Source organism: Echinops telfairi, unplaced genomic scaffold, assembly GCF_000313985.2.
Source record: "Echinops telfairi isolate 266 unplaced genomic scaffold, ASM31398v2 ScPeMD7_7458;HRSCAF=8496, whole genome shotgun sequence".
In the NCBI taxonomy this organism is placed as follows: domain Eukaryota; kingdom Metazoa; phylum Chordata; class Mammalia; order Afrosoricida; family Tenrecidae; genus Echinops; species Echinops telfairi.
The window spans coordinates 43,313,154-43,340,399 of NW_022111358.1; the positions used below are offsets into that span (position 1 = coordinate 43,313,154).

Consider the following 27,246-nt stretch of genomic DNA (forward strand, 5'->3'; position numbering starts at 1 on the left):
GCACCCTTCTGATTTAGATTACGCTAACATGGGGGTGGGGTGGGGGCTCGATTCCCAGCCTGCAGGAGGACCACAGGCCATAGTCTCAGGGCTTCGACCTGACAAGTTTGGTTCAGAGAACTGGTAACTCCAAAAAAGCCCACCGCCACTGGGTCAGTTTTAACTTAGAGCGACCCTACAGGACCGGCTAGAACTGCCTCCGTGGGTTTCCGAGACTGGACAGGGGAGTAGCCATTTTCAACTTTCTCCTGTGGAGCAGCAGGTGGGTTAGAACCTCTGACCTTATAACCCCCTCAGGACCAATAATGAAAGTAGGGTGAGGGGAAGGGGTGGGGCTGGGGAACCAATCACAATGATCTACATATAACCTCCTCCCAGGGGGATGGATAACAGAAAATGGGTGAAGGGAGACATCAGGCAGTGTAAGACATGGGAAAAAAATGATAAATTATCAAAGGTTCATGAAGGAAGGAGAGGGTGGGGAAGTAAGCTGATACCAAGGGCTCAAGTAGAAAGAAAATGCTTTGAAAATGATGGCAACATATGTACAAATGTGCTTGACACAAGGGATGGATGGATGGATTGTGATAAGAGATTATGAGCCCCCCAAAAAATGATTTAAAAAAAAGAAAAAGAAATGCTGACCTGTGGTTAGCAGCACAAAGTGCAACCCACTATGCCGCCAGGGCAAGGGAGTTGGTGGCAGCTAACAAACCTTTCAGAAAATGGAAGGATCAGAAATTGGCATCTGAGTTAACTGAGGTTACAGAGAACACCAAGTTCAATTGGAGGGGAGTAAAAAAAATCACGGAAAAAGGGAAGAAAAAGATAAGGGAATTTCCCTACAGAGCCTCTGAGTTGCTGGAGATACCAGTCTGGCTTCTTACCGGCAGGCTGTGGTGAAGCGGCTAATTAACACGTACCCTGGGTGCCTAGTAGTTACCACTTGGGCTGCTAACTACAAGGGGAGCGGTTGGACCCGCCAGCCACTCTGCAGGAGAAAGATGAGGCTGCCCACTCGTGTAACGAGTCGCAGACATCCACAGGGGCAGTCCGGTTCCGTGCGCTTCTCGTCTGAGTTAGGCTGACTGGAGGCCAGTGGGTTTGGTGGTGGTGCTCGTGGGTGTTTCTAAGTCAGGATCGCCAAGAATGAAGTGAGCGTTGTGGGCAAAGCGACGAGGGAAGGGGTTGTTCTGCCATCAAAGGAAGGTCAGGGCTCTGAGACTGAGCAAGAGGCAGGTTAGCAGGGCCAAGCAACTTCAACAACGGCAAGAGGAGAGATGCTGGCAAACTGGGAACCCGAAATAGTTCAAGGGGCAGACTGAAGCTTAACGCTGTCCATGCCCACCCTTTAAAATCCTCTGCCTCCTCCACCCATGACGTGGAGAGACTAGCACGCTGACAGCAAAACATGATGCCGCCGACTGGTTGGATTTCTATTATGGTTCCTGAGAAAAGTGGAATCTGGACGGGGGTGGGGGAGGCGGGGCGGGGCAGAGAATTGGAAGGAGGATATGAGGGAGGAGCGGGAGGACCTGGGACCTCCGGGAATGGGGAGAACAGGTGGGGGCTGTTTTAAGGCACCAAGCTGTGATCTTAAGGCTTAAGGCACCCAGTTAGTGGGGCCATGGGGACTAATAGTAGAGGGCATTCCCATGTTAGCCAGTTGCTCTTCCTTTCCTCTCCCTGTAGTTCAGGGGACTCTAAGCCCCATGCCCTGTAACAAGGAGACGGAGTTAGGGCTCAATCAGAGAGGGCGGGAGACACCCTCAGAGACGGACCGCAGGGGCAGGGATGGGCAAAACAAGGGAGACTGACTCCCTTTGGACAGAATGCGTTACATTTTGATTGTATAAGGGCTGTCTCCTTTATCTAAGCTTCCCCCCCTCCCCTTAATGGTAAGTAGGGAAACTAGGAGCCCTGGTGGTGTAGGGGCTATGAGTTGGGCTGCTAATGACAAAGTCGGCAGTTCAAAACCACCAGCCACTCCATGGGAGAAAGAAGAGGCGTTCGACTCCCTTAAAGAGTGACCGTCTCGGAAACCCACAGGGCAGTTCCACCCTGGCCCCTAGGGCTGCTGTGAGTTGGAATCGACTCGATGGCAGTGGGGGAAATTAGAATATATCAGATGTTGAGCAGCACAAGAGCGAGGCTATAATGAACTACTTTGTTTTGTTGTTGCTGTTCTTTGTTTTAGGGGGTTGGGGGGGGTGCTACCCACCATCTGAACTCCGTCCTACATCCGGAACACCTCCACTGTTGCACGAGCCTTGGTTAAGCAGCAAGATAAGCAAGCTAGTCCTTAAATTAAGCTCTGCCAGGCAGGCATTACTGCCAGGGACTTGGAAGGTGGGAGTCAACATATCAAGACTCAAGGTCAGGTGACAGTTTATCCGAGGTGGCGGCGGCACTGACGGGCAGTGGTTGCTGTGGTGGTACTCCTGTCTAGTGACCAGCAAGTGGGGGTGGGGGAGAAATACCCAAACGGAGCTGTTCTTGAGGTGTGGCCCAGGGCTCTTCCTTCCTTGCATCCACCCCATTTCCCAGATGGATTCTCTTGCGGCTCCAAAGAGCTCCTTTATGTTGGTGTTGGTGTTGGCTGGGGCCATTGTGTCGGTCCTGATTCACAGTGACCCCACAAAGCGCCATTCTCACAACGGAGCCCCCCAACGTGCGAGCCCACTGTTGAGCTCCTTAGCAGCTTCCGTGACACCCCGCTGCCGGTTGGATGCAGTTGTTGGCCACGGGGTTTTGCTGAGTTCACTGCACTTTCCTCTGCTGCTCCTGGGGCTGAGCAGCGGAGGTGGTGGCCCACCCTTGTGTCACCATCGCTGGGCAGGAGAGGCATAGCCCGGCTGGTCCACAACAATAGCTCCTTTATTGATATTAGTCACAAAGAACAATAGCTCCTTTATTGATATTAATCACAGTTATGAGGTCTTGTCCATTTGCATTATGTAGAACTACAGAGACATTAAAAAGGAAACACACGCAGACACACCACCCTCCAGACCGAGTGACTCGTGGGCCACCAAAGCCCCGGCCGCGGGGTCCAAGTTGATCGTCAATGCTTGGGAGGAACAGTCACAGATCCAAGAGGGCAGAGGGCATGTACAGAGCAGGAGGCTCATCCTTGGACGTCACCGAGCATGTAAACATGGAGGGCAGGCGTTGGACAAGCAGCGTCAAGACACCCAACTCTGGGCTACAGGCCTCTCAGTCCTTCACTGTGTTCAAAGCAGACAAAAGCCAGTGTGTCAGAGAGCAGGCTGGCTTGCGGTCTCATCCGCATCGATCTCTCTGGCTATTTCAGGATGCTGACTCGGCTACGATGTATTTGAAAGAGGGAAACGGATTCATCTCTCTCTCTCCTAACCCCTTCCTGAGGGCTCGGGCCAAACACCTGCAAAGGCCTCCCGCAGCTTACCTGTTCCCAGGTCAGGTGACAAATTACCTCCTCAGAGGGGAGACCCAGGCAGACCCCAAAGTCTCCCGTTAAAAGTCGCTACCGCCATGGTGGCAAGAAGGGCTTGCGTCAGGGTGGTTGACTGGTGTCCCCAAGCCGCTTACAGAAATGAAGGCGACAGTTAGACCCTTGATCAAATAAATGCCTGGGGGATTCAGAACCCTTCACAGACCACGATGCTGTGCGATCCCCGTTCCCACCCAAAGAGGGCTGAGGTTGGTGCTCTGACCCACAGCCTGGCTGTGTGTCGACTTGTCCCAATTCCCTTTAGCTCAGTCATACCAATCCCTGCTTCGAGAGTGAGAACCCCACTTTGTCGGGACCCAGAGGGCTGGGCAAGCAGTGGAGAGTATGTGGTTTCTTGGCTTGGCCGGGCCTTGGGAAGCCTTTTGTTCCATCCCTGATGGTCCAGTCGGTCTAAAGCACCGAGGATCAGCAGGAGGGACAGACAGGAGGCGTCCTGCCAGTCCTGCTCTGTGTCCTTGGGCAGGAAGAGCTTCAGAGACCTCTCTTGGCAGCTTGCTCCCACTGAAAGCCCCCAAGGAGTCGCTGTTGAGTCTGGCTGGAGAGACAGAAGGTAGGAAAGCAGGGATCCCCAGGATCCTAGCGCCCCCGAGGACCCCACTGAAGAAGGGTCGCTATCTAAGGTGTCTCATGCGACTGGAGGCAGCAGGTTTTATCAGACAGGTGATTTGTTTCTCACAGTTCAGAAGAAATGCCCTTGTGTCTTCAGTCCAGCTTCATGGTCCCTCGAGCTCTCCACCTGCCTTGGCACCTACCACCCCCTATCTCTCCTCTGAGCCCACCCCGTTTGATCTCTTGCTTCCTTCCCATGAGCAGAGGCAGCCCAGGCCCGAACGGGATGACAGCCCCTGGCAGAGACTCGGATGTGATTTGGAGGGCGGGGCGAGGGGCAGAATTCCACCCATCCCAGTGGCCCACACGAAGATCCATTATTCCATGAGACCCCGAAAACCCCAAATGAAACCGGAAAAGCATGAGGGGGCCACGTCACCGTCCGGATCAGTCAGGATCATAAGATGACGAGGCGAGAAAGGAGCATTTTAATGGGACGAGAGAGGACTGTGGTTCCACGGGAGCCAATCGCTGCTGCTGCTCCAAGCACTGCCTCTCCTGGAGTCTGAGGTGTTGCTGCAGGGCTAGCCCAGGCCGACGTCCAAGGACATCATCACCACGAAGCCCAGGATGGAGGCCCAGGACGCCAGCTTCCCATTCCCACTGGGGGGTGGGGTGGGCGGGGGGAGAGGGAGAGAAATGAAGATCGACCTCAGTGCAGTTTGTGGCTGTGTCCAGGCAACAGCGTGTCCTCGACCTGGCCCTGGGATCCTGGGCCTAATAACATGACGGGAACCTTGACAACCCACAGCACTGGAGCGGAGGGAGCCCTGGGAGCACAGTGGGTCAGGCACTCGGCTACTGACCCAACGGCCAGCCCGTGGGAAGCCAGCAGCTCTGTGGGAGAAGTGGATGGGAGTCTGCACCCATGGGAGCAGTACGACTCCATCCCCCAGGGCCTCCAGGAGCTGGACTCGGCTTGATGGCACGGGGTTTAGTGGGGCTGTGTGCCGATGAACTGATGGAATCCGCCACAATCCCACCCTCATGGGACTGATCGCGGGCAAGTCCCACTCAGCAGACAGTGTGGCCCAGGCTGCAGGCTGCGGGGACAGATCACCAGGTCTCCCACAGGGGGCCACTGGGTGGATTCAAACCACCGGCCTTTCCGTTAGCACCCAAGTGCTTAACTGTTGCCACCACCAGGGCTCCTGACGCCCCTCTCAGAGGTCACAAAGAAGTATGCACCTTGCCCAAAGTCACCTGGCCAGGCTTTGGAATCCACTGGGAGTCGTGGCTCTGATTTCTGGAAGGTACCACTTACCCAGACCTTGCAACCGAAGCAAAACCAAACTCATTCGCTGCCATCAAGCCGATTCCGACTCACGGCTGTCGTGAGGGTTCCTGAGACTCTAACCCCTTATGGGAACAGAAACCTCATCTTTCTCCTTTGGAGTGGATGGTAGCTTTGAACTGCTGACCTTGCAGTGAGCAGCCCAATGTGCAACCCACTATACCATCAGGACTCCTTAGACCTTGCAAATTAGCCTCAAAATCATCCTACAGTTTATATATATACTTCAAGCCCAAGCAGAGCAACCTGCTCTCTCTCTTGAAAACTGGCATCGAGCTGATTCCAACTCATAGCAACCCAAAGGGCAGAACAGAACTGCCCCTGTGGGCTTCTGAGAATGTAACTGTCAGAGTAGAAAGCCTCATCTTTCTCTAGAGGAACAGTTGGTGGTTTCGAACTGCTTACCTTGTGGTTAGCAGTGCAATGCATAGGCCACTATGCTAGCAAACAGTTAAGGGACTTGGGGCTAATAGTCAGGCTGACGATTCAAGTCTACCCAGAGGCGCATTGGAAGAAAGGCCTGGTGATCTAGTGGTGGAAAGCAAACTTGCAAGCATTTTGTGGGGAGCGAGTGGGCAGGGGCCGCTGCTTCATTTAGCATGGTCTCTTGTCGCTCCTCTTATTTGGGGGAGCTCAGTGGGGGAGGGGCAGGCGTGATCTGGAAAGGAAGTCTGGGCAGACCTGGGGGATAGGTGGGGACACAGGGGGTGGGGTGTGCCTACCAAGTCTGGGCTTCCGGGATGATGTCGTCCATGACCACGTAGACCATGGCGCCAGCGGCAAAGGCCAGGGCGTAGGGCAGGATGGGCTCTGCGAGCACCACTGCAAAGGCTCCGAAGAGGCCAGCCAGGGGCTCCACCATGCCACTGAGCTGCCCGTACCTAGGGAGCGAGGCGAGGGTGTCACTGGCTGGGAGCCCACGCCTGCCCGCCAGCCACTTGCCCGCACTGTGGACTCAGCGCTAGCCCTGGGGCTCTGAGCACTTACCAGAAGGCCCTCCAGGTGGAGAAGCCAGCCCCACGCAAAGGCAGGCTGACTGCGAGCCCCTCTGGGAAGTTCTGGATCCCGATGCCAAGGGCTAAATTCCTGCAAGGCAGAAGGGGGCACTGAAGGCTGTTTGTTGATGTAAAGTGCAGGTGGATGTGTGTCCACCCCGAGGGCTGGGCATCCTTCCTAGTTTACCGTGCACGGAAGAAGAAGTTAGGACAGGTGGGATCTCTCACCCCTTCCTCCTGCCCTGGATCCCGGGCACGCCCCATCAGCACGGTGCTACCCCATCAGCAGAGAATGCCTGGCAGGAGGTATGGCCCACCCAAGATCTGTCATCTACTGGGACCACTTTGTGCCAATTACAGCCCATCTCCGTTATCCACGGATTCCATGTTTACATGTTTGCCTGTTCCCTAAGGGATATTTATCTTCCCCAAACCAGCACTCGGGGCATGTGCATAGTCTCCTGTGGACGTGCCAGGAGCAGTAAAGGCTCTGTGTGCCCTCAGCACGTGCCCCAGGCCGGGGCCAGGCCTGGAGATGTGCTGCCTCTATCCGCAGTGCGTCCCAGCAGTCCTCAGTCTGAGGCTGGGATGAGCCTTGTGCAGGAAACACATGCATTACAAGAACAGCTTTGCTTGTGGTGGCCACGAGTGTCATGTGAATGAACCAACAAAACGTCTTAAACGCTAGATGCCCTTGAAGCCCTCCCAGACTTGGTATGCCTGCTCTCCAGGATCGCCCCCACCTCTCCCGGCTTACTGGGGGAGCATGAGGATTTGGAGATATTAAACTGACTGCCAGAGCGTCGACCACTGATTCATGTTGATCCCGGTGTGGCCCACGAGAAGTGGGTGCTACGGGGCTTCGACGCTGTTTTTTCAGAAGAGGATCACCAGCCCTTTCTTCAGAGCAGCTCTGGGTAGACTTGACCAGCCAACCTTCCAGGTGTCTGTGCCACCCGGAGACGCCCTCTGGCGTTATTGACACAGGGACATCTGGCTAGAGGTGCTCATTTGCAGGAAAGAGCGGTTGTTTGGTGGCGGTGGATGCTGGCGGTCCCTAACCATCCTTCCTCGGCCAGCATGTAAGGCCGAGGACAAGGATCAAGAGGGGCCCGCCTCCTGGTGAAGGTCCATGGCTTGCCCAGGTCTGACCTGACCCACAGAGGTCAGAGGAGTCCCCCACCCCCGCCTGCATGACGCGGTGCTTACTACAGCAGGGGGCCCTGGGAGCCTCTTCCACACCCTGTCTGCCAGCCCCCGTCCTGATAAGCAGCACAGAAGCCCCATTCTTCCACCCCTGGCAAGCGGCGCTCCAGCCTAGCAGGCGCCACACCCTCTGCGCCCTGCCAGGCCGGCCTCGCTGGGCACCACAGGTGACGCCACGACTCAGTGAGGGCTGGGCCATGGTGCGGCCTCGCCACCTTTCTACTCGTCCCTCTGCAACGGTGGCTCTACTCTGAGTGTGCGTGTGCATGTGCACATGCCTACACACACAGAGATGCGCGTGCACACACACACACACACACAGAATCACACACATACCTGTCAGTGCCAGCTGCCATGGGAGGGCTGCTTCGAACACCACTAGAATGAGCAGTGGACGTCGGGCTGGGGAGGCCCACAGGAGGGTTGGCATGGCCGACACCCGATGCACCTATCTAGCTGCTCCAGGGGTCTGGGAGACTGAGGAGCCTAGGCTTGCTGCAGGGGTGGGAGGCCCTGATGTGTGTGTATGCACATGCAAGCAAGCATGTGGGCATGTGGATGTATATACACCTTTGCCTGCACGGGCCCTATGAGAAGGTAGAGGCAGATCCTGATAGGATTTACCTGTGAGTATTCGTGAAAGGGAGCCCCATCCTGCTGGGTATAAAATGAGTCCTCTGAAAGCAGGAGGAGGGATCTCATGACCAGCAAGAGCCAGGAGTGGAGCCGGTCCTCTGAACCCGAGTTTCCTGTGCAGTGGACCTCCTGGATCCAGAAGACAGCTGTGACGTCAGAGGAGCAGCTGCAGAACCAGGAGCCAGAGCGTGGAACAGAGTGATGGCCTTCCCAACCCACAGAGCAAATAAAGCTGAGCGCTTGTGAGCAGGAGGCTGGCTCCAAGAGTGGGGTGCCTCTCGGCACTTCACTCAGGGAGCACTGTTGACCCAGGGAGATGCCTTCCAGTGGAGGTGTACGGCGGGGTGGTGTGCCCTTTGGGTATTCATTAGCAGACTTGACAGAATTGGTAACCTGTCCTGATAAACAGCCCTGGGCATTTCTCACTGGCATTACAACTTGTTCACTTCATTGATAAACCCTTTAATTATGATTTACCCCCCTGGGAGTTCTGCATAGCCATTGCAATGGGCATTAGAACCCAGAGAGAAAGTAGAAAATTTAATTATTACAGCGCGATATTCCCATTTGTTGGATTTTTGTTTAGCTTTTCCAAACTGAAGGGTTGGGGCAACCCTGCATCAAGCAAGGCCAATGTCCATTTTTCCAACAATAGGTGCTCGCTTCCTGCCTGTGTCCACGCTGGTCACTCTCTACCCACCTCTGACTTTGTCACACAGCTGTTACACACTTATCAGAAAAGTCCTGTTACCCAAAAACAAACCCACCCACCTCCTTCCAGTCGACGCCAAGGTCTAAGGCAGAGTGGCACTGCCCCACAGGCACTGTGCGATTGTGAACCTTCGTGGGGCACCTAGCCTCATCTTTCTCCTTTGGAACATCTAGTAGACCCCCTCTACAGAAGGACACTGGTCAGAGCCAGCTGGTCGGGCAGACTTTCAGGGGAAACCAGAGTGCCGACCCCTCCCAGCCCAACCCCAGGGGTCCTCCCAAAGTCCAGAGGAGGGGGATTCCACCCCAGAGGTCTCCCCACAACTTCAGGGTAAATGCCACAAAGGGGCTCGGCGGGGTTCCCCAACATCCTTTGACTGCTTAGTGGTCTCCACTCAAACCAGTGACTGGAGTCTGGAGTGTAAGAAGCAGTGTAGAGCCCTGCTGGAGCCTCACGGATCCCAGATCCTGGCGGCACATAAGCCTGTAGCTGAAACCAGCTCGCCTTCTGCTCCCACCCCTTCCGGAGAGGCCGGGTTCCTAAGGCTAAAGATGGTATGTCCCAGCTGCCACGTGTTACGCGCCAGAAAGTGCCAGGCTAGGCTGTAAAGAGTGAGGGTCACCGACACGCTTCGTCCCTCAACTACCTTCGGAGCTTCTTCTTCCATCACCACCCCCATTTGACAGGGGGGCAACAGAGCCCAGGGAGAGAGGTGGCCCACCTGGGGCTCGTCATCGCTGTGCTCATGCTTTACCTCCTCTGTGTGGGTCCCCATCAGACCCATGCCACGGCCGGCCAGGTGGCATCCCCTGGAGTTGTGCAGTGGGATGGTCCTGTGCAACCATCGGTGGCTGCTCAGGCCCTCGATTCTGGGGCTGGAGGAGAGGGGCCCCAGTGGGGTGGTGGGCAGTGGGGGGGCCGCCACACCATCCTTGCTTCTCAGGCGCATTCTGGCTGTGTTTCCTCCCAGACAGACTGACTCGTTCTTCTGGCCCTGCCTCTGTTGTCAACATGCTTTGCCCTGCTTTTGTGGTAACATCGGGCAGACTCCTGGCCAACCCGGCTGCGGGGGAGCAGGTGGTGCACTGCGCTCCTGCAGCTGTCCAGGCGCTGGCGCTCTTTGGTAGACCAGGAGGGGCCCCCTGCACGGAGCAAACGGGACCTGAGGCTTCAGGGTCTGAAGGAGTTGGGACGTTGGATCTAAGAAAGCGTTTCTCAACTTTGGCACTCCCTGGGGGCAAGACTACTTTGGGTCATTGGAGTAGCACGAACCATGGCAGTAAGTCCAGCAGCATCTCTGGCCTCGGCCTACTGCACGGCAGCAGCACCTCTTCCCCAAGGCACAACAACCCATGCGTTCCCCAGACATGGCCAGTGTCCCCTGAGGCTGCCATCCCCGTGGGACCTGCGAACCACTGCCCAGGACACAGCAGGAGAGGGGAGCCAGCTTCTTAGCAAATTCCCACAGGCAAGCTGCTCAGAACAATCTCCTCCTGCTTCTGTGAGACCCTCCAGCACGGCTGGACCGACTCTTCCAGGAATCTTGGCTACACAAGGATGGAGTAGGGGGGCTGAGCTGGGCGCTGGCGTCCGGGGAGCGCCAGGCCAGGGCTTCTCTGGTCTGAGGGCAGCCATGACTCTGCAGCTTCATCACATGCTTCACATTGCGTCCTCTCTGAGCGGCGCCCCCTGGAGTTGTGCAGTGGGACACCCATGCTCGAACCCCATCCAATGGTGTCTGCTCAGCCCCTCCGTTCTGGGGCTGGAGGAGAGGTGAGCTGGTGGGGTAGTGGGCAGCATGGGGGGGTGGGGGGCTTCTCTGTAGCCTTGGCCTTGCTCTCCAGGTAGGTACGTTCTGGCCGGTTGACTTTGGGAGCTGAAGGACACACTCTCGACAAGGCCTCAGCTCTTCCCCTGCGCCGCCTGCCTGCCTGCCCGCCCGCCGGGGGCATGTGTGAGCTTGCGCCGGCAGGCCCTCCCAGACGCCTTTGATGGTGAGCGCCCTGCCCTGAAAGGGCTGATTGTTCAGGCCAGGCCCTGACATCACCGGGTTCCCACTCGGGGCGGCCCCTGGCGAGGTATTTGATGAGCCTGCAGGTGGGAAGAGGCTGGGCGCTCCCCACAGGGTACCTGGCCCTACCTGCTCAGCGGAGCTGGCTTAGCCTTTGCACGCAAGGGCACCCCCACCCCATCCCCCACCACCCCACTCCCATCTCCTTTCAGCTTGGGAGCGCTGTGGCCACTAGCTGGCCTGAGGAGGGGGCCTCCCCCCACTGGAGCCACAAGGTCGAAGGTGGAAGGAAGGGTGTTCCGGCCACCTCGTTTTGCTAGCTTATCCTCTCACATGTCTCTGGGGTCTGGGCCTCCACAGGGAGATGCATCGCCTGCCCAAGCACAGAGCCCCCATCCCCCACCACACACCTCGACTCCCTTCTGCCAGTGCGGCATATTCACTCCCTTCTGCCAGTGCGGCTAGGATACCGGGAGCTGGATGTGAGGTGCCGTCGAATCACTTCCCACTCGCAGAACCCTCACAGACAACCGTAGCAAGCACTGCCCACTCCTGTGCCATCTGAGCCCATCGCCGCAGCCAGGTGTCAGCCCGTCTTGGCGCGGGCCTGCCTCTTCCGCTGCCCCTCCACTTGACCAAGTGTGATGACCTTCTGCAGGGACTGGCCTCTCCTGACACTGTGTGCTCAGTACGGGAGACGAAACCAAGCCGTCCTCACTTCTAAAGTGTGCCCTGGCACCTACTTCTTTCCAGACAGACTCAAGGGTTCCTTTGGCAGCCCCCGCCTGGTGCTTTTGATATTCTTCACCTGTGCCGGAAGTGAAGCCACCAGAATTTTAAGTCCCAGCAGCACCACGCTTGGTGAGCGGGTTTCAGTGGAGCTTTGAGACTAGGAGGAAGGGCCTGGTGATCTACTTCCAGCGACACGCCAATGGAAACTTTCTAGGTGGCTGCGAAGGGCTGTCTGATAGAGAGCTAGAAGGTGGGTCCCTCGGGGGGAGGGGGGAGAGCCACTCACCACCCACAGCTGCTGTCCCGTAGCCTCCAGCGCTTGGGAAGATGGCTCAGGGCAGGGCACCGTTTTGTTCTCTTGACAAGGGGTCACCTGCGTCGGGAGCATTTGATGGCAACTTGCACCTGCCTACAGTCCAGGTGTGAAACTGCCTTATCCAGGGTGATTCAAAGTGCACGTGGTATGTACCTAGGAGAACTGTGACCTCCTGCCCTGTAACCTCCTGCCAGGTTACTCTGTGGCTGTTGACCATGGTCTGAAGCCACCAGTCACTCCGAGGGAGAAAGACAAGGCTTTTGACTCCTGTAGATGTGCTGCCCAAGACCTCTTTACAGTGCTGAAAAGAGAGGGTGTTCCTTTGAGGATGAAGGCGCTCCTGATCCAAGCCATGGTGCTTCTACCACGTCACAGGCAAGGGCAAGTTGGACACTGCATAAGGAAGATGGAAGAAGGATGGATACATTTGAGTTACGGTGCTGGTGAAGAATACCGAATGTACCACGAACTGTCAAAAGAACAAAGAGATCTGCCTTGGAAGAAAGATGCCCAGAGCGCTCCTCAGAGGCAAGGGTGGGCGACTTCATCTCATGTGCTCTGGACAGGTGGTCAGAAGAGTGCCGTGCGAAGGCGCATCATGGTTGGTAAAGCGGAGGGGAAGGAAAAACGAAGAAGCCCTTCAAGATGGATGCACACGGTGGCTGCAACCAGGGGCTCACCCCTAAGAACAGCTGTGAGGATGGTGCGGGGCCGGGCAGTGTTTCCCTGTGCTGTGCATGAGTCGGAGCTGACCCCACAGCACCCATCAGCCACTCCTGTACAACGTTGCAGCGTTGAAACCCACAGCAGCAGCTCCGCCCTACCCTCCCGCGTCGCTATGAGCCGGCATGGATTTCACGGCAGGGAGCGTGTACTCCTCAGCGGAAAAAGAACCAAAAAAGTCATGTATGGGGCGGGGGTTCCCAGCTACGTTATCCATAGCAGCCCCAAACTGGAAGCCATGCAAACGTCCACCCGCCGGGAATGGATAGCTACACAGAGGTTATTTATGCCGGGAACCCCACCCCAGCTGCTCTAGAGGAGAAAGATGAGGATTTCTGGTTCCGTAAAGAGTTACAGCCTTGGAAACCCACAGGGGAAGTTCTACCCTGTCCCATGGGGTCACTGGGGGTCAAAATCTACTCCACGTCAGTGAGCTTGGGGTGGGGGGTGGGGCGTGAGCGAAGCCATATGTGTTTGGAAAGCCCTGTCTGCCCCGGGAGGGTGGAGGTGTCGCCCAGCCCACACTGTGAGGGAACGAGGCCCAATGGAAACGCTGTCTGATGGGACAGACAGGAAGTTCAAGATTGTGCAAAGCTAAGCCTCCTTGGGTACCTGGTGCGGCGCTCAAAGGCCAACAGCGGTTGTGCATGTCCATTTCCCAGAAGGCACCTGGAACTTTAAAAAGCGATCCTGGCAGCTCGCCTGCTGTGCTTTTACAGACTGGTTTATGGCCGTGGGCTGTGGACGCAGGACACAATGGCATCTTACAAATGCACTGCTTGGGGAATGATTGGGGAATGGCTTCCAGTGTCTACTGTCAACTGGCATGTGGAGAGGTTCCTTAGCCCCCCGTCTCAGGCCATATCATGTGTTTCCTCGGGACACTGGCTTGTTGCCCCAGAATCGCTTCTCAGTTTGCCTCTTTGCCAAGCTGTTAGGGGAAGAACTGCCACCAAACGTTCTCCAGGGCCCCAAGCAGCCCCGCCAACCATGAGTGCTTTCCCCAGCACCTAAGTGCCTTCTTCTTAGGTGGGCTAAGTGCCTCAACAAACACATACGGCTTCGCTCATGCACCCCCACCCCCCCAAACTCACTGACGTGGAGTTGATTCTGACCCCTGGTGACCCCATGGGACAGGGTAGAACTTCCCCTGTGGGTTTCCAAGGCTGTAACTCTTTACGGAACCAGAAATCCTCATCTTTCTCCTTTAGAGCAGCTGGCGGTTTCGAATTGCTGACCTCGCGGTCAGTAGCTCACCGTGCCACACACCACACCACCAAGCTCTTCTCCCTGCTGAGTCGGTCCTGACTCATAACTGCCCCTTTGGGTTTCTGCGATGTCTCATCTTTAGGGGAAGCGATGACTTCATCTTCCTCCCTCCGAGCAGCTGGTGGGTAGGAACTGGTGACCTTGTGGTTAGCCCGCTACGCCATCAGGGTTCCATACCAAGCGCTAAGAGGTGTTAAGATCATTTTCCATTTTGTGTATGAGGTCATCGAGGTCCAGAAGGGGTACGTGTGGAAGCTAAGACCCTGAGAAAGGGCAGGGTGCTGGAGTGTTCGGCCGGTAAAACCACAGGAGGCAGAGACAGCCCAGCCAGTGACAGCTGGCCCCTTGTCTTCGAGCTGGCTCTGACCCTTCGCCACTCTGAGCACAGAGCAGAAGTGCCCCCGTGGGTTTCCAAGGCTGTCATCTCTACAGAAGCAGACTGCTACACCCCCCCACCCCCCGCAAAGCGGCTCGGGGATTTGAACCGCTGACCTTTCGGTGGGCAGCCGAGTGCTGCGCCACGGCACCACCAAGGTTCCTTCTTTGGTGTCTCTCTTTGCCCTTTCTACCACACCTCACGGTCGATCTGAGAGCCAACCCTGTAGGGGCCACATCCCACGCCTGTCCAGAGTCTGCCCACTTCTCGCCACCCATCTGCTGCCCTGCCCACCGCCTCCTTCCTATCTCCCCCTCAGCCTCCTAACTAATGTTGCTTCTACTCTCGGCCCCCACCACGCTGCCTCCACTCACAATGGGCTGGGGCTCCCTACTGTACTGAGACCAAGGCCACCAGGTCTCACGCCCTCAGTCCTCTCCTCGTCCGCTACTTCCTCTGGCTGCTCCAACTCAGCAGCCTCCTTGCTCTACAGTAAATGCTTGGCTACTCCCACCTCAGGGCATGGTCACGGCGGAACACTGTTACCCAGCAGCGGCTCCCTTCTTCAAGGTTGCCAAGGTTAAGTCATGTGACCTTAGGCTCAGCCATAAAAATCACGTGGTCTCCAGCCCTTCCTCTTGAACCGCTGGCTCCGGGAGACGCCACAGCCATATGGAGACACCCATCTGGCAAAGAGGCACCCACCTGGCAAAGAGGCACCCTAGGCTGCTCACTGCAAGATCTGCAGTTTGAGACCACCAGCCATTCCTTGGGAGAAAGCGGAGGCTTTTTATTCATGCACAGAGAGTTACAGGCTCCGGAGCCCACAGGGGCAGATCTACCCTGTCCTAGGGGGTCATTATGAGGCGGGGTGGACTCGATGGCAGTGCGCTATCTTGGGAGTGGAGCCCTCAGCCCCGGCCAAAACGCCCTCTTCAAACGTTCCTCTGGGAGGGCCTGACTCTGGATACCTCAGCTTAGTCCACTGAAGATGGGAGGTGACATTTGCTAGTTTAAGCAGGTGCTCATCCATAGTTTGCCATATGCAACAGATAACTGATATGGTCACCTTTTCAATGACATCTACCCTTAACCCCTACCTCCGATGTCTAAAATGATTCAACACCTGGTTCTCCTGCTCTTTGCCTCCTTTCCTTTCTCAGTGGAGAAAGGATAGCACTTACCATCTTCTAACCTACGAGTTCATGGTGAACCCACAGGACAGAGTAGAATTGCCCCTGTGGGTTCCCAAGTAACTCTTTACGGGACTAGAAAGCCTCATCTTTCTCCCACAGAGTGGCTGCTGGTTTTGAACTGCTGACTGTGCGGTCAGAAGCCCAGCGCCTAACTACGATGCCACTAGGGCTGACGTGACAGCAGTGAGTTTGGAGTTGGGGAACCTATCATTTAGGAGCCCTGGTAACGTCGTGAGTCCTGGTGGTTTCGAGTTAAGCATTGGGCTGCTAATCGTAAGATTTGAGGTTCAAGCCCACTGGCCCCTCCACAAGGGAAAGTGGAAGGGTTCTGCTCTCATGGAGAGTTTCACCCTCAGAAACCCTAGGGAGCAATTCTACTCTGCGCATTAGGGCCACTCTGAGTTGGAATCTATTCAACTGCAGTGGACCTGCTGGTGAAAATAGTTCATGTGCTTGGCTGCCAATTGCAAGGCTGGAGACTCAAGCCCAGCCAGAAGTACTATGGGAGAAAGACCTGTCAATCTATTCCTGAAAACAGTCAGGCATTGAGAACCCCATGGACAGCACACTTCTTCACCGACACACCAGGTCACCAAGAGTCAGGATCAGCTCTCAGGACACTGGGTGGCCTACTCTTCAAGGCACTTCTGTCCCCAGTTGACTGTTTGCACTGTCCCTGTCCCACCCCCACCCCCGCCCCGCCCCCATGACCTGGTGCCAGAACTTGGCAGGAATCTTTGTTTGCTCGCTGTTTTCAGCAGTCAAGCCAGGGGTTTAACCTGGGGGACTTGTAAATGCGATGTCCCCAGGATGGCAGGGACAGCTCCCACCTTCGCCAGGGCTCACTTCCCCGTCCTGGCACACCGGGAGGGCCAAAAGGCAGAACTGGCTACACATCTAGCACCAGCCAGTCCTTGCCAGTGGAAACCAAACCACGGTTTAGCGGAACGCCAAGGCTGGCCTAGCAGGCACTGGCAAACCCCTTTCTTCTCTGTCCCGAAGCAATCTTCTGGGCAGGTCTGGAGAGCCAGTGCCCCACCTTCCCGCTGGCCAGTGAATACCAGGCGCCCTGCAGAGCCCCTCCCAGAGTGAGCAGCCTCTGTCCCACTGCTCCCTCGGCAGGCTCAGGCCCAGTGCAAAGCTTATTTTCCCTTGTTCAGACCCAGCCACACCTCTCGCTTATCCTTGGGGCAAGTGAGCCGAGTTGAGAGGCCACCACCTGCTCCTCCTCCTCCTCCTTCAGAAAGAGCTGAACCGCAAGCCTGGTGCAAAAGACACTGGGAGCTCGGTGCACGGGGTGGGGTCCCTGGCTCTCTGCAGCAGGTGGAGGGGCCCCTGCCTCTCCAGGGCCGGGGCGGGCCAGCTGCCTGAAAGCATGCAGGTGTGTTGTTTAGCAGCCCAAAGCAATGGAGCCAAGCTGGGGGACGGGGCCCAGAGCTTTCTGAGTTGGAGGTCCTGGCAGGTAGCAGGGGAGAGCAGGGCAGGGAAGAGGCCAGTAAGAAACGTGGGGTATTGCCCACTTGGCACCTGCCTGGCCAGGGCTGCCGATGGCTTGGTGCCCAGGACACGATGGGACACAAGGAGGCTCCAGGTGCCCCGGGAGCCCTGCAGGCAATGAATGGCCTGCCAAGTGCTCACTGGGAGAGACGGCTGGGTGACATCTTGCAGAGACAGGGTATCTAGTCACCTGTCCACATCATTCCTCAGACTTCCCTTCAGGTAAGGGGGAAGAGACAGGGGCAAGACACAGAAGTGACAGCACTGGGCCCTCCCCTGCACACAGCATCTCCCATCTCGGTGACCTGGTACTGCCGTAACACAAAGACAGGGCCAGCGGCTTCAGAGACAGGGAGCTTATTTCCTCCCAGGCCAGGAGGTCAAACGCCCCAGTCAGGTTCTGGGCCGAGAAGTCCCTCCTGGTCCATGCCCGATGTGCTCAGTTCCTAAGCTAGCAGGTGTCCCCTCTCTCCTGTGAATGCCTGCGTACCTCTCTGTGGACGCGGCTCTTTTGATACCATGGGAGTGTCTCCCTCTAAGACTTGTGCTTTGGGGGCTGATTAGCCTGTCCCCAACAACAAACAGGGTTCTCCACCAGGGGCAACATCTGCCAACATTTTAGGGTGCCACCACTGGGGAGGGTGACTGACAGCTGCTAACAATCCCAGAGGGCACGGGGCAGGCCTTCACAATAGAGCATGACCTGACCCCAATGCCAACAGGGCCGAGGACCAGGCTGCAGTGAAGGCGCTCAATGTGTTGGGAAATGAAACAATGGGGCTCACAGCCCTGCCTGGATGCGCCACAAGATGTGAGCAGGAGGGAGGGGAGGCGGGAGGCCATGGAAGGTCACTCCCTGCCAACCCAGGAGGTCCTGGAGACAACACTCCATGTACAAGGGCACCGAGTGCTGCCACCTTTCCTTCCTACCCTCCGTCCACCTGCGGGGACCAGCTGGGCGGCAGCTGGTTCTTCCCTGTACATCTCAAGAGATCCATGGATGAGTGGGTTCGTCCGCCAACATCGCACTGAAGCCATGCAAACCAAACCCACTGCCGGCGAGTCCGATCTGACCAACAGTGACAGCCCGTTGTGCACGGGGTGGTGTGTGCGCCTGGAGTGGGGTTTTTGAGACTGAGCATCCATCTTTAGCAAAGCCGCCTGCCTCATCTCCCTCCTCGCCGCTGCTGGTGTACCACACACGCGTAAGTGCTTCTCGCTCACGGCCCATCTTCCTTCCCATCAGCCTTTTGTGTTCAATGGCAGGTTGTCCAGCTCGGGGAAGCCCATCTGACTCTGGCCTGTGTCCTTTCCAAGTATGCCAGTGCACTGGAGGAGGGGGCCCAGGAACTGACTCTGAATCACCTGTTACATGTTGGGGACTTTTTATGGGGAAATGTTACCTGGGGGGACAAGGAGAGGGAGGGAGGGAGTGCTGGAGTGTGCGAGCGAGCCAGCCCAGGCGTGGCGGCCACAGGGCCCTTCCTCTGGCGTTGAAATGCCAGGGGAGCCTGCTTTTGCCCCCTTGGTGTTATTGTGGCTGAATGGGCTCTGAGCACCTGTGTGGTAGAGGAGAACAGCCCTGGCAGGTTTCTCGGACTGTCTCCTCTGCAGAAGCACGAGTCAGGTCTTCCTCCCGTGGAGCTGCTGGGTGGGTCTGAAGTGCTTCGAGAGCTGCGAGGTTCAGGAATGACAGAATTCATATCTGTCCCGAGCCTAAGTCTCTGTTAGACACTGAGCCAGCCCTTCCCCAAGTAGACGGCCTGTCTGCTGCACTGCCAACGGGGCACCCGCTGCCTCGAGTTAATTCTGATTCAGTGACCCCACAGAGCCCACGGCTGAACTATCCCTAGGGTTTCTGAGATGCCAAAGCTTTCTGGGAGCAGGCAGCTGGTGAGTTTGAACCACGGGCCTTGTGATTGGTAGCCCAATGCTGAACTGCCAGGACCACCAGGGCTCCTGGGCACCTGCCCAGGGGATGCAATCAGTTCTCCTGCCTTCCTCCACAATGAGAGCATGCTCCTGGGCCGAGCGCATTGTTGTAAAACTGCTCAGTCCGGAAGTGATGGGATTGGGGGAGCAAGGAGGCTGAGGCAGGGTGAAGGTTCACACGCAGGCATAGCGTGAACCCCACTGGCTTGAGCTGGCAGGGAGGCAAAGAAGCAGAGACAAGGGCAATGAGGGGTTACGCCCGCCCCCTTGGAAAGCATGTGGTCCACACACTTGAATGCCCTCGGGCCTAATCCTTTCTTGGAGCCTAGAGGAGTGGGCCAAGAGGTAGCGGAATCACACCAAGTGTGGGCTGCCCAGCACCTCAAGGACATGCATGTCTGTTCGCATCCCTGGGTTTTAGCGGATGCTAAGTATGTTTATAACCCAAACACTGGGACCAATTTGAAATTAGTTTACCCCAACAAAGTGGGGGGAGTGAGATATTGCCACTAGAAACAAAGGCACCCCAACCTGAGCCAGGAGGCTCAGCCCCCACCCTCAGGGCTGCTCCTCACCTGGGCCCACCACTCCCCAATCACCCAGTGATTCCAGAGAGGACCAGGAAGAACTGGGCTTCCTGGGAACCCTCTCCCAGGCCCCACTTCTCAGAAGCTGCACCGCCCAGGGGCAGGCCAGCCAGGAGTGAGGAGGGGGCTTCCTGCCCTCCCTTCTCCCATCTTTAATCCAAACAGATGTCCACTCTAGCTGGGCTGCCCTCAAAGAGCACTTCAACCAAGCAGCCGCCTGGTTGCAGGTGGGTCCAGGCCCAGGGAGAGCTTAAAAGCCTAGTAAACGTTATTAAAATGTTTTCTTTGGAACTTGGATCAATAAACCTCCACTCCTGGAGTCTTGGGTGGTCTTGCTGCCCCTAAGTGGGGCGGATACAACACCATTCTGGGAAACCACTGTACACTCAGCCATCTAACAGCCCCTTGGGCCCCAGGCACAGAGAGCCCCTTGTCCTGCCTGCCGGTGCCAGAGGCCAGCACCGGTGCCGCCACTCCTCTGCTCAAGCACCTTCCATAGCTCCCCAGGACCCCAACAGACTTTGTAACAAACTACACTTTCTCACCACCCACTGCAGCCAGCGCCCAAATTGGGTCACTTGACCGGCATAACCCAGATCCCAGCACCAAGTCGATGCCAATGCATTTGGGGTGGGCAAGATTCAATGCCTACCACGTGCCGCTGTGCGGCCCGCCATGCACTCCTGTGCGCTTCCTCGGACGGCGCAGACGTCCCTTACAGCCCCCCGGTGAAAGTCTCTCTCTTCCCGTGGCCCCTCGCAAGCGCAAGGCTAGTGTACTTTGGCCCTGTTAGCAGTTGAGACCAGTCCTTGGAGAAGGACAACATGCTTGGTCAAGTAGAGGGGCAGCGAGAGAGGAGGGCCCATGGCAAGATGGACTGCGCGCGGGCTCCAGCACAGGGACCACGGTGAGGCGGGCACAGGGCCGGGTGGCGTTTCCTGGTTTTGCACGGAGTTGCTAGGACTTGAACCGGACTCAACAGCTCCTAACAACGGGTGGGGTGGGACCACTGGAAGGCCTCACCTTGCCCAACCTCCTCTGAACTCTATCAATGCCCACTGCCACCAAGCCTTCCCCAAGAAGGGGACCCGCCAGGTGTCTAAAACAATGCCAACAAGCCAACTCTGACTTAAGGGGACCCTGCGATGTCAGTGCGGAACTGGGCTTCCTCCAGGGGGTTTCAGTGGCTGATGATCCGAGTAAGGATGGCCAGGTCTTTCTTCCACAGCACTTGCCGATGGATTCGAATGGCCAGCCTTTCTGTTGCCCACCAAGCGCTTCACCGCTGCCACCACCCATGTGTGCCCAGAACACGCTTTCTCCCGGAGCTGACCCACTGGACCCAGTTGAGAGCGTCCTTGGAGAATGTGAGTCCCAGCAGGGCACCACAAGCCCTGGCACTGACCACTTTTCCCGTACCACCCCCCTCTACCCACCAGGAGCAGAGCCCACCCCTCTCATGACCCCAAGGGCTCCGTAAAGGCTCTTCTGTTCGATTTGGGCTGTGTCCCTGTGGGGGGAGGGGAAACCCTGGCCCTCACCGCCAGGGGCTCAGCAGTTTATTAGATGGGAACCACCCAAGCTCAGCCATCACAGTAACAGGCTTGTTGGGAAACAATGTTGCCTTTCAGATGGTTTTCGGCCGGGACCGCGGATTTATACACTGGCCTGGTGCGTAGCAACAGAAGCCCAGGCTGCAAGACTGAGGCCCTTGTTCTAAGTGGGCCTGGTTTAGTAGGATCCTGATAAGATAAACACAGATAATAGCTCCTCGGAGCGTCCATATGAATGTCTGCATTTACACAGGCTCCGCTGAGGGTGGGGTGGGGTGGTGGGACCGCCTTCCCCATCAAAGGGAGCCGAACAAGCCACTTTCTGGGTCTCTTTCCAGAAAGGAAGCTGAATAGCATTGGAAGGGGCTGTCTCTCCTGACACAGCTCGGGAAAGAACGGGCTGGCTCCGTGACTCCTGGAGTGGTTTCTGGAACTTTCTCGGCAGTGCGACAGAGAGGCGGGGGTCGCCAGGGTCAAGGGGGGTGGGGTGGTGGGCTGATGGGGCTCCCTGCCTCCCATTGTTCGTGCCTGTTGGCAGAGGTCTGTAATGAGACGCAAGAGGGCAGTTGGCTGAGTGCTGAGGGAAACGGGGCGGTGGGCGTTTCTAGCACAAAGGGGGTCGTGGGGAAAGCCGCCGCCCTTCAATTCGTTTCCCACCAGCTTTAGGAAGCCCCCTCCTTCAAAAAAAAAAAAAAGGTATTCTTCTTTTCTCATTTGTGGATAACGTTCCATAATGGAAAAAGATGTTCCCCTGTTTGGCTGCAAGACAATGGCTTAGATCTGACTCGTGGTCACTCCACGGAAAGGCGCCACGTCGCGTCCTGCCAGTGCCACTGCCATCAAGGCCACCCCAGTCATGCAGTGCCATGTGTGTCTCAGTCCCACACTGCTCCAGGGGGCTTTCAATGCTGATTCTTTTTTTTGGGGGGGGGGTGTTTGAGGGAGTGGAGATATGTTACCAGGATTTTCTCCCAAGGCACATCTGGGTGCCCCTGAACCTCCACTCCAGCCTTCCGGTTAGCAGCTGAGCCCACTGACCTCGGTGCTGGGACAACAGTGAGGAGCAGGTGCTGTCCCCATGGAACTGGCACTGCCCCCACAGCTCACGCCCCCCGCACATGCGGCCAGGCTTTCTCGACAATGAAGAGCCGCGTCCAGGAGAGTCTTTGGGCGCAGGCCGGAATCGCTCCGGGCTTTGCCGGGATGCAAAAAGTTCCTTTGAGCTGGCTTCCTGGGAATGGATCCAGCCTGCTGCTGCTAAGACTACGGGAGCAGCCCCGCTGGAGGGAGGGGGGCTGGGAGCAGGTCTCACATGCGTGCTGGGGTTTGGATCCCGAAGAATGCAGCAGCGATGGTCAACGCTTTGGTTCATGAATAACGGTGCCCCTCAACCCTCCCCAAAGATGGAAAAGCAATTCCTGGTTGGCTTCAAGCCACCCTCGCCCAGGGCTGCTGATCCTCTAGGCCCCGAGCAGCAGACATTGAGAACACCTTCTGCCGTTAACCCGAGATCTGAGTCTACACAGAGGTGCCTCAGAAGAAAGGCCTGGTGATCTCAGTCCCCCAATCTCCGTCATTGAAAACCCCATGGCAGGCATGTCTGCTGGGGGTGGGGGTCACCATGGGTGGGCGTGGGAAACTGGGGAAGGAAAAAGGGGGTGATGTGACTCTCGGACACAGGGTGGCAGGTGTGCCAGGTGGGGAGTCGGCTACTGGCTAGTGTCTGCTAGTGACGGGCCAAAACCCCGTGAAGTGGGGCCTGCACTGCTCTGCACGTGACCCGTCTTGGCCCAGGGGTCCCAGCTTGGGCGTGCGAGCATCATGTGATTCACCTGGACTGGCACAGCCAGCCCGGAGTTCCAGGATTCATCTTGAGCACTGGGGTCTGGGAGCACCAGCTCTCAGCTGCCCGCTCCTTGGGAGGCTGGTTTCAGAATCTTGGTTTTGTTGGCGTCCCCCCCACACCTCACAATCAGTCCTCAGGAAGCTCAGGCTCTCCACACAGAGGTGCAGAAGCTGGGTGCGCCCAGCCTGGGAGGGTGGGAAACTCCGCCCCCACTGGAGGTGGGGGGTGGGGGAGAGGCATCAGGAGGTGAGTCCGGCTTGAGTCCAATTCTTGAACTTAAAGCGACGGCTTCACACCCTCTAAAAAATAAAAAACTCAGCCCCAGCGTGTGGGTGCAGACTCCCAGCACCCCCACAGGGCAGGGTAGACCTGCCCCTATGCGTTTCCAGCGCGACTACTCTTTACGGGAATAGGAAGCCCAGTCTTTCTCCCACAGTGCAGCTGCTGGTCCTGAACTGCTGACCTGTCAAACCATAGCCCAATGTGCTCCCACTATGGCACCAGGGCTCCTCCCGCCCCCCAGTGGCTGGAAAAGGTGAGCAGGAGGAGAGGGACCACGTCATGCTAGGTCTTAGGTGGAACCAGAGCGTTCTGCATCCTGGGCTCTTTCTGGGGAGTTCCACCACCAAGATGAGGGGCTGGACTCCAATTTTCCGGCAGGTTGCAAGTAAGCACGGGGCGGGGTGGGGTGGGGTGGGGTGGGGAGAGGAGGGTCCTTTGCATCTTGGGAGCCTGGAGTCACTGCTCTCTGTCTTTGGAGAACGATCCCAGCTGCCTGTGAATCGGACAAGTTCAAAGGAAGAAACTGCCGCGGGCGCCTGACTACCGATTTCTGCAACAGCAAACAACAGGCTTATCTGATGGTTTCCGACTGTCTCTTCTGACTATACCTCTGTCAGCTTGCAGGCTGGACCGTCCCTGCCCCCAGAAGAGGGGCAGATACAAACAACGCAGAGTGGGGGAACCAGGAGGACAAGGGGCGGGGTGGGGTTGCTGCACAGAGGCATGTGGCCCCATTAGGATACCAGCAGCCTATTGTTGCTAAGGTTGTTAGACGCCATCAGAAGAGGGGCAGATACAAACAACGCAGAGTGGGGAAACCACGAGGACAAGGGACGGGGTGGGGTTGCTGCACAGAGGCGTGTGGCCCCATTAGGATACCAGCAGCCTATTGTTGCTAAGGTTGTTACACGCCATCAAGTCGGTTCCGGCGCATAGCAACCCAATGCACAACAGAGCATCACAGCATCACACCGCCCGGTCCTCGCAGTCCTCACCGCGGTCCCTGTGTTAGAGCCAATGGCTGCAGCCACTGTGTCACTCCATCCCATTGAGGGGCTTCCTCTTTGTCACTGCCCCGCTCCATCAGCGAGCATGATGTCCTGCCCCAGCTAACGGTCTCTCCTGACGACATGTTCAAAGTACCTGAGACCACGTCTCGCCCTCCTTGCCGCTAAGACGCACTCTGCCTGCACTTCTTCCAAGAATGATTGGTTTGTTCTTTTTGGCGGTCCGGTCCGTGGTACTGTCCAATATTCCTCACCAGCAGCAGCGTCCACCTGCACCGATTCTTCTTTGGTCTTTCTTTGCCATTGTCCAACACTCCCCTGCATACGAGGCGATTAGAAATACCTTGTCTTGGGTCAGGTGCAGCCTAATCCTCAAAGTAAGAGCCTGGCTTTCCAACACCTTAAAGAGGTCTTGTGCAGCAGATGGACCCAACGCAAGGTGTCCTTTGGGTTCTTGACGGCCGCTGCCATGGGCAGCCTGAGGGGCCACACATTCAAGCACAGACATCAGGATATGCGAATGGACTCAAAAAGCTCCATCCCTCTTGAGTGGTGTGGGAACTTGGGAAGAATGGGCCGCACTTTGCAGTTCTCATCCAGATGTTTGGCATTGAGAGGGTTTGTGTGTGTGTGCATTACCCACAATGCCCTGCGGGAGGTTAAAAAACCAGGAATTTTGCCTGAGGAAGGGCGTTGGGCCAGGGATGGGGGTGGGGTGGGGGGAATCAGGCCAAACCTCCGCGGCTACAGCAAGGGTTGGGAGCAGCCAGTCTCTATAGGAAAGAAGGTTTGGAGGGGAAGCTAGAGAAAAAGGCATCATCTGAAGTCAGAAGAAGGCAAGACTCCAGTTGACTCCATTCAGATGCATGATGCCCCCTTGTGGCTGGGAGGACTGTACTCCGTGGGGTCTTGCACGGCTGAGTTTTCTGCAGTAGAATAACAGGTCTTTGTTCCAACACCCTAGGGTAGATCAGAAGTCCCCAAAACTTCAGCAGGGTAACCTCCCAGGACTCCTATTCTGAGAGGCAGGAAAGCAGTTGAATGAATACAGCTCCTTAGGGCAATTGAGGCGGCCCCGTGGTGCCCCAGTGAAGCTCTGCAGAAGCAAGACCTGGTGATCTGCGCCCATAAAGTTTCCAAGAAAGACCCCAAAGCCTGCTGCTATCGCGTCAACAGAGCAGGACCGTTTCTGAGGTGTCTCTCTCTCCTGCTGAGTGGCTGCTGGGTTCGAACCACCGATCTTGTGAGTAGCAGTCTAGCACCTAACCACTGAGCCACCAGGCTCCTTCATTAATCACAGCCCCTAATTAAAAACCAAAGCCACTGCCATTGTTTGAGCCCATTCTGACTCATGGCAACCCTGCTTATAGGGTAGAACTGTCCCTGTGGGCTTCTGAGACTAACTCTTGCTGGGAGTAGAAAGCCTCAGCTTTCCCCCAAAGGGCAGCTGGGGGTTTCGAACTGCTGACCTGCATCCCAAGGAGCAACCCACGAGGCCACCAGGGCTCTTTGGACTTAACAGAGGGACATCAATGGGACATGGGCCTCTCGAGTGCCGTTGGCAGTCTGACTGACCCTTGACGGTGGGGAGGTGGCCTGGCAAGTCCCTTCCCTCTGCATTATGGCATTGGCTTTTCCTGAAATGAGGGGTGGTCCCTGAGGAGTGTGTCCTTTCCAAACCCTAAAATGTCCCACCCTGGGCACTGACGCTCCTGCTGAGCGTTGTCCTCTGAGGGGCAGAGACCCAGGCAAACCCCCCTCTGGATGCCCATCCACACCCAGGAAGCTGTCCCCGTCCAGCCAAGAGGCAGCAGGCAGGGCTGATGGCCTTTTAGGTTAGTGGCCCAGCACTTAACCCACGGCACCACCAGGGCTCCCAATAGGAGAACAAAGAGAATCGAATCAAAGAGCCCCTTTGAAGGGGCACTGTTCCCAAGCACCCCCTACTCCAGATAGCCCGAACCCTTTGTCTGGAGACAGGCCTGCCAAGGGCTGGGGTGAAGGTTCCTGGCCCGACTTCCCTGAGATGCCCATGGGATTTTCCCAAGGCCAGACTAAAGATGAGACAGACCCTATCTCTAAATCCTTTTGCCCAAAGTGTGAGGGCTGCCCTTCCTCCATCCAGTCTGGTTTTATGCAGGTTTGATTCAATCATCATCCACTCTCTACCTTACCGTCCTGTCAGGAGGGCCCGGGACCTTGGCTTATCTGACTGTCCCTAAACAGAGGCTCCCATCTTAGAACAGTCACCTTGCACCCTTGCTGCCGGCCTGCCAACTACAATCACGGCCCCGCGGGAAGCCATACTGGTGGGTAGCTATGGATGAGGGGGGTCCAGGGCCCCATCTCTCATGTCTCGGGCTGGGGTTCCTACATCTCCCAAGTATTCGTATTCACAGCAAACAGCCTTGGCTCAGGCCAGTTCCCATAGGGTTTCAGAACAGAGACCACTCTGACAGACAGCACTGATGGCACTATCGGGTCTGAGGTAGGCTGCTAACGGAGAGTCAGTGGTTCAAACCCACCAGCTGCTCTTTGGAAGAAAGATGAGACTTGAGACTGTCTGCTTCCACAGAAGTGTGTAGCCTCGGACAGTACCTAAAGGGTCAGATCCCTGCGAGTTGGAAGGGGCTTGATGGCAGTAGGTAGCTGGTTGGGTCTGGGACACTGGGTGGCACAGATGTGATGTGGCAGACGTTTGTTCTCCTGATTGCGTTCTCTCACCTCCGTCGCCCACTTCCCTGAAACCATCTGCTCTAGATACGCTGGGATGCCTGAGTCCCCAAGGTTTCTCTGGCCCTGGACAACTTCCTATTTTAGGAGGAGAAGGAGGAGGGGAGGAGGGAGGAAGTTGAGGGGAGGGGAAAGGAGGACAATTCCCTTGTGGAGAACACAGAAGGCATGCAGTGACAAGCCACCACCACAACTGGGGTTCCCTGGAGGGAAATCCTAGGATCAAGATTCCTCCTGGAAT

At 56.7% G+C, this 27,246-nt stretch overlaps 1 protein-coding gene across 2 annotated transcripts in view; it reads right to left on the reverse strand.

Annotated features, from left to right (window-relative positions):
- Positions 1-2,890: 2,890 nt before the first annotated feature.
- The window catches only part of SLC39A11 (solute carrier family 39 member 11), a 291,723-nt gene continuing 267,367 nt past the window's right edge, over positions 2,891-27,246 (reverse strand). For both annotated transcript variants that reach the window (XM_004709171.2, XM_045299650.1), the window contains exons 8-10: positions 6,384-6,482; positions 6,119-6,277; positions 2,891-4,705 (exon numbers count right to left, since the gene is read on the reverse strand). In XM_004709171.2, coding sequence (XP_004709228.1) covers positions 4,627-4,705; positions 6,119-6,277; positions 6,384-6,482 — 337 coding nt within the window. In that variant the 3' untranslated portion in view covers positions 2,891-4,626. The remainder of the gene's footprint in view (positions 4,706-6,118; positions 6,278-6,383; positions 6,483-27,246) is intronic.